Genomic DNA, 12,460 nt, shown 5'->3' on the forward strand with positions numbered 1-12,460 from the left:
TACCATACATACCTGTATATAAGCACGTCGCGAGCGCTTACACGCTGTCCTTTTTGCGATTTCGTCTCTGCGGAAGTGTTGTGCTCCCACGGCCAGGTGGTGTGAACGGCTGCATTTGAGAGGTCCGAGCGCTTTCTCTTGTTCCTCTCCACGTAACCTGTAATATATGCTTGTGTTGCGTTCAGTCGCTCGATTCCTGCGTCGACGAAGTCCTCCTTTTTCGCTCGTCTGCCACAGCGAGTCCTGGCGCATGGAACTGTAACCTCGTTTACCGCTAGTGCGCGACCCGCTCGAGCGGCACCATACGGCGAACACCTCCCCGTGCATATCAGTATGCACATACGGAAGCAGCGAGCGAGCTGTGTCGAAGCGCGGCGGCTCTGCGGAGTATGTGGCTTCTCCAGCGGCGCTCTCGCACGCCTTGGTGTACGCGCAGATATTTGCGTTCGCGTGTTTGTCTGCTCATGCTCTTGCCACATATGTTTGCACACTCTCGGGAGATAAAGCTTCTGCATTAATTTAAATCCAGCGCCGGACGACGTATGGAGTGCTCCATGTCCGGAAGGAGTGGAGTCGCGCATTACATGTTGTTATTCAGTGAAATAAATGTGATTAGTGGGGTGTACCCGGATGTCCCACGTAACTTGAGACAAACTTTAAAAATGTGCAAATGGACAGAGTCGAGGTAATGTTGTTTGCTGTCGTTTAGAGATACTCAGATAATTTCTTGCATTCCGCCTAATTACACATTCTTAATTACATCTCAAATGTTATTTATAGTTAGATTAAAAGTGTCAATGAGAAAATTGCAGAGAAACATGAAAAAAAAATGGCGTCTATTCCGCTCAGTTCAGCTGGAATGGCAGCGAAAGCTGACGACAGTCAAAGCTCACAAACGAAAAACAAAGTGCTTTCGCTGCCATTCCTTCTTCACAGAGTGGAGTTTTGCGTTGCGAGTCTGGCGTCGTTGCTCGTTCGGAGGTGCCCGGGCCCGCGATTGTTGCGGGAACGTTCTTCGTCGGTGGTCGTTTCACGCCGGCGCCGTCTACATTCTCGTCGCTGTTTCGGCACTCCTCGTACGCATGTTCTTCGGGTGTATGAACTATACGTGTCTGCCCCATCGATAACGCAGCTGTTTTCTCTCCTGCTTATGTACTGCGATAAGCTTGCCGTCACGCTATTGTTCACGGCGAGCGTTCTAATGTGTTCCGCATTTTGACATCTGTGCCGCCGCACTGCACCCGTATGGGTTTGTTAGAAATCGCTAAGTTCGTTTCTGTTATTGGACGCCGAAAAAACTACGGAAGGTTAGTCATATACAGCTTTCTTTGTTAGAAAAAAAAAAAAAACTCCCGTCGCAGCTTTTTGTTGCTCAATACGCGCTACATAAAAGTGTTTTTTTTTTTTCCAAGCGTGAAAGAATACACGCAAAGTGCCTCGAGCGGCACGTGCCTGCATGATCGCTCGGCTGACTGGCTCCACGGCGTCCGGGAGCGGCTGCTCGCTCTGGCGTGCCCGTTGCACTGTTGCCACCAGTGTAGCTGTACTGGCGTACTACTGATTATAAGCAGCGCCAGCCGCCGTAGATCGATTGTCACCGGCGCGCGCTCGTCTGCATGGTGGCTCGCTTGGATACAGGAACGATCGTTCAAGAGGCGCGGTCAACGCCGGGTACACTTAAAAGTGTTCAGGTTCCTGTGCTGCGGTTGTTTACTTGCTCTGCTGCATCGGCTCTGCAGCGCTTCCTAAAGCTGTGTACATGCTCTGGATGCGCATTCGGCTGTCTTTTCGTAGCGCTCGCATACGACACGTACCCGTCAAGCCAACTCTCGCCTACAGCAGAGATTTTCGCCCAGCTCGTTGCGGGAACATGGGTACTCAGAACTGGCCTGACAGATAATGGCATTTTTAAGCGCGTATTCGCTGGCTGAAGGCGTCGTGTGGTAGGTTGTACTAAAGCCCCTTAAACTTCGTAAAGTAGTGCCACGCTTTGAAGAATACCGCCTCCTCCTCGCGCCTTGCTTCAGTGCCATTTTTGCACGAGAAACATTTACGGAGTGGCGAGGAGCGCATGTTGGCGCCGTTGCTACGCTCGAGCAGTGTAGGTGGCGCCACGGTCGAGGAGGGAGCGTGAAAGAGAGGAGAAACGAGGAGGAGTGAAGGCGGAGGAGGAGAGTGTCGCTACTTTACGAAGTTTAAGGGGCTTTAGGTTGTGCGTGGCTCGGCTTTTTTCCTTTTTTTTTTCTACGATAGTAATTGTAACGCAAGCGATGATTTACAAGTGTGTACTGTGGGAAACATTGAAACTATATTAAGTAAAATGTGCATTGTTCACTGAGCCAACTGAGCCAAGAATGTGTGCGCTATATGGAAATTCTGAGTGGGTGGCTTGGCACAGGCAAACGTGCGCTGCCACCCCCTGATGAAAAGAAATACACTAAATCAGCACACTGTTATATTACACGACCTACATGTGCACCGTTGCAGAGTCCGGTGGAATGTAGTATAATAGTTGCAGGCGCCATGCTGCTGCCTAGTTGCCTTGCTCTTCCCACTCTGCATTTTGAAGAAAGGTTTGTTGAGTCAGCATGCGCGGGTTTTGCGGTAGGCCGTCATTAGCATCAATTTCATGCTTGCTGAACGGCTCTCTGTGCCACCGACGTCCACTTTCCGCCGCCGCGGTAGTACACATGCCCTCGGTCTTAATCTGTCCGCACCGCATTAGAGCGAGAGAGGAAATTGGCGTGCCGGGCGCGAACGGCTTTGACTGAGTGAGCATGAAGCTGACCTTGATCAGAGCGGAATGATGCGGCAAGTGCCAAGCTTTTGTGCTGTACATGACGTGTCGGTTCGGAACGCTTTGCTCCCGTATTTAGGAAGCAGTGCGAGCATTGGATATCGCTGAACGTTCAGAAATTTGTAAGTGGGACTGAAGTTTCCTGATGTTTTCGAGATTTTCTTCTTTTGCTTGAGCTATAAACTTCTGCTTCGTTAGTTTCTCATACCAGCTCCGCCGTGTGCCTTGATGCCCACATTTTTAATGCAAGAGCATTGCTTGGAAGGGTACTGTCATCACTCAGCAAAGTGGTTTCATCGTGTTGAAAAGTGGTGTCGCCAAGAAAGAACATTCAACCCAATGTGCATGAAACACTACTTGAATGAAAACTTCGCAAACATAATGCAGCACTAAACTCGGCAACATTTCGCCGCAACACCAAATTCAGCGACATAACTCAGTAACAAACTCGGCTACAAGTAATGCTCTCGAATTTACACGTAATTGCCTAGGCGCCCCCATAGTTTTTTTCTTTCCTTCTTCTTTAGCTTCCAAGAGTTTTCTTATGTTGCATTTGCACTGTTTGATAATGCTCTGTGGGCTTGGATTATTTTTTCCATATTTCACATGAGGATGTTATATTTGATAGTGTACCACAATATGCAGGGTACTTATTATGCATCTTTCCTGATATTTTGCAGGAGAGCCCCGTTGTGCCCGAGTGCTGTTGTGTCTAGGTGACGGCGTACAACACGTGAACAGTGCCGGGCCCGAGGAGCCACTAGAGTTTTAACCAGCAGCCACCGTGACACGAATGCTGTCACTGCGGCTGGTCTCCTGCCGGTTCCTCAAGCAACCATAAGAAGGGGACTACTTGAGACGTTTCAGTGTTGCCATGTAACTCACTCATTCGTTGTGCTTCACCAAGTGTGTTGTGTTCCTGTGATCCATTATTCATCACCTCGTCTTAGTAACATCATCATACTGACCCGTGAGTACACTTGTTCTCATTTTTATGTGCCCACTTATATTCAATGCTTCTATAGCTCGTCGACTTTTTCTGCCTGTGAAGGCAAGTTAAGCTGTGGAACCGAAGTGCACGCATGGCACCGCTGTTGGCGATAGTTCCATAATTTTGCTTGTGATTTCTAACACTAGAAATTGAAAACATTATAGTTTTTTGTATGCACTGTAGCAGTCATTTGAAAGTAGACAATGTTTTCACATCAGTATGGCATTTTATTTTTTACCTCTGGGGTGGGTTTGTCGCACATTTTATAAATTGCGTCTGCGTGTTTGTTGACTGCTTACCTTACAGCGGCCTGTGTTAAACTTGTCATACTTCAGCAGAAAATGGCTTCTGAAGTAGATAAAGCAAACGATTTGCAATGTATTGGGTCGGCTTTCTTAAATGTCAAGAAGCTACACAATTTCAAATGAACTAAAAGCGGAGCCATGCTAGCCCAAGCTATTTGGCTCGCTGATTCATGTGCAGAAGCTCCTCAGGCTCCACTTCAGTAGCTTTTCAGTAACAGTAAGGAAAGTTGTCCTCAAGGGTATGGCACAATGCGAAGGCTTAATAGTGTCAGCCTTAGCCGACCAGTAAACACATCATTGTAGCTTTTTTCACGTGGTAAACACTGAGATTTGTCCCTCGTTTGCCATTTCTTTCACAGCAAGATGGGTAGTTGCGGCAAGTTACTGCGTATGCACCTTTAAATGTGCATCACCATGACCTCACACTGGAAGTGCCCTCTAACAGCACTATAACTGCATCTTCAGACGCTTGCGTGATGGCCTTCATATCGCATGACGCTGTTCAGTGCATGAGTTCACTTATAGGTAATGCGTGAATACAGCAGGGCTCAGACCTCCACCCACTTTACTTGATAAAAAAACGAAGAAAAAAAAACGGCATTAGTTGTTAGACATTAGTAGGTTAATTGTCACTGGATCGCAACCATTTCTAGAAAATGGCGCATGTGGCAGAATTGTGTATGGTGTGACCACTACTAATGCATGGGGCCACGTTCTTATGTGAAAGATGTGGGCAGCTTTGTCTCGATTTTTTAGCTGCAGAGAGACTGCAAGGGTTATAAGTTCTTTCTTTGTTCTGATATTGGATCACAAAGTGCAAGTGACAACAATAACAAGTGTGTGGACAGAAATACAGGATAAGGGAAGAGTTCATGTATGTCATTGTGCGTTAAAAGTAAGTAGGGCCTTTCTCTTGTAAAAATATTTTGTTCAGGAATAGGGAGACTAAAATATTATCTTTAGCAAAAACTTTTGCCATTTAAAACGAGTTTTGATGTCATGTATTTATCAGTGCACCAAGACATGGCTGAATGGGATGATAACTTCTGAGGTTTTGCTTTGTGTTCTCAAGTGGTGGGTGTTTCGCCTATAAGCAGGACTAGAGTTAAGAGAGAGTGATGAAGTGTATGAAAATGAATGTTGTTGAGGGTCATCTCATGCAAATACAAGCATTTCTTCCTAGTTTGTCTGCTATATAACTATATTATGTAGAGCTTTAGGTATTGAAGATGAAACAGCACAGGAGATATATAGTCTGCAATGGTTTCAGCAGATTGCAGCAACAGCCATAAGCAGAACTCCTAGCGTCATGGGAGATGCTGATACTGTAAAATGCTTGAATTTATCGTTAAAGAAGGGCACTTGGAAACATAGTGTACAGATGCAAATAAATATGCTCTCTCTTCAGTAAACAAAATGATGTCTGTAGTAACATAGTTACAAAATGGAAAGGTAATCTTATTTGTATTAAATGACCATATGTAGCATGCTGAACTGCCTGCTCATAATATTCAATTTGTGTGGCCTATGAGTCACAGTAGCCAGGAAGGTGTGACTATTTCTGCACATTAGAAGCTTCCTTACCCTTGCCTTAGCTCTTTGTCTCATAAACACTGTGGGGCATCTTTCTGTATATACATTTGTTTGTTTAATTAATGTTGTATCATGAATGACCCTTGATTTGTAGGTTTGATATTTTGTCTTTTTGGTCTAACCTTAAAATCTGCAATAATTTGCAGTGACCAAATTTTGATAAGTGTATTTACCTATTACATATTTCTACACAGGGGCGAATTGCTTGTGGAACCAGTTTTTTTTTGCAAATTGTAGGCCATTTATGAATGTCGCAGAAGTGAAGTACATGTAAAAATGATGACAAACCACACACACACACACACACGCACGCGCACACACACACACACACACATATATTATTTCATGGAATACATTGAATGTCAACTGATGTGCTGACCACGGATGCAGTATTACAGACATTGCTTGCTATATTAATTTCTGTAGGTATTGCACACATTGCAATTCAAAGCAGTATGGAAGAGACGAAAAGAGTTTCTTCAGTGACACATCATTAATGTTTACAGAACAAATTTTATTATATTTACCACCAATAAACTGTTTACTCTAATTCACTAATTAAGTCTTTTTGTTAATAACTATAAGGTATGCACTGCAGTTGCACAGCCGAGGCCGGTCACTGCTCAGCGCATCAGGCACCCGAGACTATAATATAGTCGGTGGCAAGTAAAGAACGCAGGAGAATTTCCTCTCAAAAACGCATGATGATCCTGCTATTTATGCTTCCACGTTTCAAGGTTATAGTTCCCTTACAAATGACACTGTCACTAAGAGGAAGAACCCCAGTGGTTCAGCAACAATGAGCACAGAGAACTAGGCAGAACAACATTGTATTTCACGCATCTGTTGTGATCACACACACACGAACAGCCAAAATCTTGCATGTTTGGGCATTAAGAAGACAGTCCATCGCTCAAATGAGTCATTTTGAAGGGGAACTTGGAGAAGGTGGAACACCATTGTATTTCACGCATACATTATGATCACACACACGCACGAACAGCCAAAATCTTGCATGTTTGGGCATTAAGAAGACAGTCCATCACACAAACAGGTCATTCTGAAGGGGAACTTGGAGAAGGTGGAACACCATTGTATTTCATGCATACATTATGACCACACACATACAAACAGCCAAAATCTCGCATGTTTGGGCATTAAGAAGACAGCACATCGCACAAACGGGTCGTTTGATAGGGGAACTTGGAGTAGGATTTCACTGCCCTTGTGGGGGCATAAGGAGCGGTCCCCACCAACCACTGGCACCAATCTGACGCCTCTACCTCCCTGATCCATTCCGGCCGAGCATGTGGGGCATAAAGTACCTCCTTGCCAATACCCCCTCCCCATTTTTGTGTATGTGCACAACACACTGTTTATGTGGTGGCACTTGTCTTGTCTGTCCTTCTTTGTGTGTGTGTGCGTCAACTTCTGCCCCTCTTTCTAGTAGCACTGTCGAGATGTACCAGGAAAGACTGAATGGTCGAGATGTACCAGGAAGACTGCGACATGGATACAAAGGATAAGAAAGGAGAGGGGGGCTACAGACGAGGTGATTCGCTGGCACATGGAAAGATGTTTCTTGTGAGGAACACTTGCTGCTACGTTCTTGACCTGTAACTTACCATAGCATCAACTTCATGAGATCTGTCCACAAACTTGAAGCACTATGCTCTGACATTACACTTAATGCTTTCCCAGGAAGCCTTCCTTATGCACTGCAGGGTAATACTAGGTTGAACTCCCGTGTATTTTATGGCATATATTATGGGCTCTTGAAGCTGGTGCTAGCCTTAGGATTCTTACCTAGTGGACATGCCTTAAGCACTGACTGCCTTCACTTGTGCAAGTGTGACCATGTGCACTGCAGTAATTCAATATACATTTAATGACTTAATTTCAGCAAATTACTGATAATAAGTGATTGTAAGATTTTTTATGCCCACAGATAATGATGTCTCCCACAGACACACACACACACACAAAATGTTCTCTCTGCTGCACTTTTCTAATACCCAGTATATTAAGTATGTATGTTCATGCAGAATGGTGGTGTCTTATTTCTTAAAAGAGCAAGAGTTTCTCATACAACCACTTCTAGGGACTCTGCAATTTATGCCTAGAAATAAGCATAATGAGTGCTGTACAATTCACAGATATGAGAGCAAGTCACAAAGTCATTGCCCCTATCTTTTATTAGCCAAAATAAGGCACATACAGGTAACTACAAATATACATACTGTTCTATGTATATTACACTATTTTTCCACATAGTCCCCACACGGGTTCAGAAATTTGTCCCATCGCAGCACTCAACTTGAGGTGCCGCTGTAGTAGAATTTGTCCAGCTGACAGTAGAACCACCGTTGGACTGCTCTTTTGGCTTCATCATTGCACATGAATTGCTGTCCTGCCAGGAACTTCTTCAGCGGACCAAAAATGTGGAAATCACTAGGGGCGAGGTCCGGGCCATATGGAGGGTAGTCCAGACTCTCCCAGTTGTTGTTACTCGGTGACACACATGGCCCCCCCAAACTCTCATTGTCATGCAAGTCTTCACAGTCTTTTGAGAACTCGCACCACCACCACCACCTCGCACTTCTCAAAGCGAGACACCTTTCCCCATACGTGGGCTGCATTTCCCTGAGGATTTCTATGGACGTTCGTCCCTTACTCCATAGAAAACGAATCGCACTTCATTGCTTGTATGCCGTGAATGTGTGAAGCACAACCGCCATCTTCAACAGCCGACAGCAGCGCCATGCCATGGAGCTATAGGCAGATAAGGCCAGGCCGGCCCAAGAAAGGTCCACTGCTGGGAATGGATATGTTGAGTTCGCATTTACAGCCGTAATTTGGCTTTAAAAAAAAAATTAGTGCCAAAGATTTACTGATTCGCCCTCATATATACTCAGTCGTAGTACAGATGCTTTAACAGGCATTACCTTGACTTTTCTCTCCCCCACTTCTGGCAATACTGTATTCAAGGAGAAAATTTCTTTCTAGCTTTGGATCTGTCGAGTCTTGCAAAGTGTATAGGATGTTTATAGGTGAATGTCCTTAGGAATGCATTGTTGTGAGGAGTGATTTACAATGTGCAGACACATGGCTACTGGGAACTGCATGAATATTTTTCATAAACAAGGAAGTGAATTCGCAAAAAGAAATCTATATGGTTGTGCTAAACTGAAGGCAGCAATTGTAAATGAACCATTGGTAGAGGTCTGCACTACAAAGTTGCTGTTGTAACATTTTTACATGTAACATTTGCATGGTCAGTAGCCTGAACTACTTATATTGCACTCTTTCATTTATGGCCTCTTTGTGGCTCCCTACAGCTAATCGTGCATGAGTGTGCTCATTCTCTGCTCATTGCTCACTGAATCAGCCTTGCGCATTGTGTTACTTTTGCTTTTGTTCTGTATAGTGGGACAATATTCATTTTGGAATATTTATGGCTGTACATTGGTTTAATGCATGTGGTGTAGTCATTATCAGGTATTGAGCTTGTTTGTTGAATGCCCACTCCTTATAGAGAGCGGTTCTGTACTGTGGCAGCATATGGGCGGGAAACAAAGATTTTTGTTAGTGCTCTTACGTGCACTCGTAATACTGGCGACACTTTGAGGTGATGAGTTAACTTCTCAAGCTACTCAAAGCTCCCCAGTAGCACAGGAAGCAAGGCCCATAAAAGACCCACTCTGCCTCATGTGGGTGCTACAGTGGGCCCACTTCCAGTTCTACCAAAGCTTCTGAACAAGTGACCTTTGCCTCCCTTGTACCTACTGTTTCATAACTAATGTTGTTAGAGTAACATTTGCGCTGCACTAAAGGCTATTAGGGAATAATACGCACTGTTGCCATATCCTTGCAATGAGATTCTGCGGTCGAGTGCCTATAAAATAAAATTTTGTTCCTATGACACGATCAGGCATGTGGGGTATTGCTTTCTCCAGTTTCTATAGTCATTTATGTGACAGGGAGCCAAGGCACAGCCATTGAAATGCATCAGTCCATGTGAGGTTCATCTCTCTGCTTGCTGGTGCGTAAGCTTTTCGAAAGGCTTTGGACATATTCCCTAGAATGGACATCAGCCAGTTGAGCACCCTCTCTCACTTGGGACAGAGTCAAGGAGCTCCACATTTCACTGGCTGTCAGACTGGATCCTCGCCAGATTGAGCTGCCATCCGATTGAAGTGAATTGTGCCAATGAATATGACCTTATTCATAGGCGGCCCTTGCATGACTTTTTCCTGCCTTTGGAGTGTGCCGAAGAGAGCTGTTATGGCTGCAGATGCTGGACTTATAGCGGGTTCTGATAGTAGGAAGTGTACATTTGCTTTTGTTTTTATTTCTGCTTAATGTGAGAACTTCGGGAAATATCCACACCAGTACTTTTTTTAATGATTGCTTGTCCAAAGACACAGGCCAATGTTGGCATCTGTGATTGAACACAGGTGCTAAATTTAATCATGTGGTGATGGCTCGGTAACATGCACAGCGCATGTCGTTTACTGACCATGCCACTCAAATTTTAATGGAGCAGCTATTCGGGAGTTGCACAATTCTGACCTTCCCTTTGTCTTCCTCCCGAAAGTCAGGTGCAGTGGACGGCGGCTGCCAGGCTGGCCTGTGAGTTAGAACGTCACAGCTTGAGGATGCGCAAACCCACTTTTTGCACAGACGTCACAGTTGCTGAAATGACCTCGGCTAATCAGGTAAGGCAGCACGTTGCCATGGCACGCGAAGCAAGGATTGAAGCAATGCAATAATTGGGCAAATGCAAACTGAAGAATTCTTTATCATTGAAAACTAAAAACTATCATGAATTGACCATGTGACATTAAATTGTACCATGGTAATTCACCAGTGTAAACATCTATCCACAAAAGCTCCTAGGGCACAAAATCCACAAGAAAGGTTTTGCCATCTTTACTGCCTGAGTAATTTAGAGGGCTGTCAAGAGGTTCACTCTGCGCTTGTATGTAGGGTGTTGTGCAGTGCATCTGCCGATTTCAAGGGTGCATGCCATGAAGAAATTCACTTCAGTCATGGTTTACATGTTCTGTGAAAAATCTGTGTGCATTTCTGTTTTGTTATTGATCTTGCCTACCTAGAAATGATTTGGGATGGCTCCCATGTCCTGTGCATTTAGGCTGCTGAAGCCTTTTCATTTCTTTAAGACACATTATTGGTTACAGTAAGATGGAAAAATATTGGGCATCACTAACGTGTATGATAACAGCCCGTGTTCTATTGGCTCATGTAATTGGATAAAACTTCAGTGAATTCTTCAGTTTGGTTATAAATGCTGGCTACCTAAACACTAAAGAGAAGCACAATTTAGACATAGAAAGTGTTCTTTCAAAGTTTTCAGTAATATCACAGTAGGAGGTTGATTACTAGAAGAGAAGAATGAAAGCCAAACTTGTTTTTTTTAATGCTGATACTCTAGTGTGACATCATGGATTTCAAAGTATTTTCCCTCATTTGTGGTACAGTAAATTTTTTCGAAACTTGCCTACTTCAGTCTTTGGCCTCCTATAGCGTATAGTGTAGGCCATCTTTACCAATAGAATTACTAGGTCAGAGCAGCTGGTGTCAAAATTTGACATCACTGCCAGCTGGTGCGGGAACTTTGAGGGAGTGTCGCCACTTGTCACTCATTTTTCATGTTTTCTGGCTTATCAAGCCTTCTTTAACATAGAAGTGGCATTTTTGGTATTGCAGAAGCATAATTTACCAGTGCAGTTCAGCTTAGTTTTCTCTTTAGAGTCTTTCATATTACTCATTCATGTTTGTGTATAGTAGTTCTGTAGCAGCATAAATTTGTTTTTGGACGAAAGCTGTACCTTTATAATGTAAAATGTGAAAAAAAAAAAGGATTCACAGACTAAACATGCTATAAAATCATGTCTATAGATCCTGTGTCACTCTGGTTGCACATTTCAGTCGACATATACAACTCAACTTTAGCTCCTGCGTCACTGGATGTCATGATGAGTAGTTAAGGCAGAAAGCTGGGCTAGTTCATTTCAATTACAGTGCCCATGCTGTTTTCTTTTCTCAGCACTGTAAGTATGTCGGCCTACTCATAATGAGTACAAACATTCAGCGTATTGTGGTTTGTTCTGCATATCTTAATTTGATACTTTCATTTAGAGATAATATGCTTTTTAGTTTGTTAGGCTGCTTGAGTCTTTGACGTATGAAAATTTTGGGATGGCTAAGGCTTAGATTTTGTTCCAGTAATCAGTGATGAGCTTACAGCTATGCAGTACCTATGAATGGACAGAGTTGGAGCATCTTTTGCTATTGCATTATTTTATCAGCAAGGATATTAAATTTTGGCAATATATTTAAAACAAGGCAGTGCTTTGAAGGAGTCGGTGAAGGTGTAAAGGCAACAAGAAAAGGGCAATTTGCAATCCTTCCCACTTGGTACAGCGTGTAAAGAAGCTGTTATATATAACTTAGTAGCCATGACCCATATTTTTTTTATGCTTAGGACAGTTATGTTTAAAATAGCTTAATATCACGGTAGCCTGGAAATTATAACGAACAGCTGTCCTAAATGCTGGGGATGGGTGTGTGTGTGTGTGGTGAGAGACTACTGCAGATGCTTCTTTTTCTTTTTCTTTGGCAAGTCTGACTTGGGCATCATGTTGTGTAAATGAAGAACCAACATTGTGAGTGGCACATGATATCTTATGTGAAGCTCAAGATCTGCCTTGTCAGTTCTAAAAACAGAAAATCTCACTTGGAAATTCCCAG

The 12,460-nt window shown here is 43.8% G+C and overlaps 1 protein-coding gene across 5 annotated transcripts in view; it reads left to right on the forward strand.

The window, feature by feature from the left end:
* The window catches only part of LOC135899348 (protein FAM13B), a 167,309-nt gene that overhangs the window by 123,484 nt on the left and 31,365 nt on the right, over positions 1-12,460 (forward strand). For all 5 annotated transcript variants that reach the window (XM_065428593.1, XM_065428592.1, XM_065428594.1 and 2 more), the window contains exons 2-3: positions 3,478-3,767; positions 10,284-10,404. In XM_065428593.1, coding sequence (XP_065284665.1) covers positions 10,345-10,404 — 60 coding nt within the window. In that variant the 5' untranslated portion in view covers positions 3,478-3,767; positions 10,284-10,344. The remainder of the gene's footprint in view (positions 1-3,477; positions 3,768-10,283; positions 10,405-12,460) is intronic.

Source organism: Dermacentor albipictus, chromosome 1, assembly GCF_038994185.2.
Source record: "Dermacentor albipictus isolate Rhodes 1998 colony chromosome 1, USDA_Dalb.pri_finalv2, whole genome shotgun sequence".
Classification (NCBI taxonomy): domain Eukaryota; kingdom Metazoa; phylum Arthropoda; class Arachnida; order Ixodida; family Ixodidae; genus Dermacentor; species Dermacentor albipictus.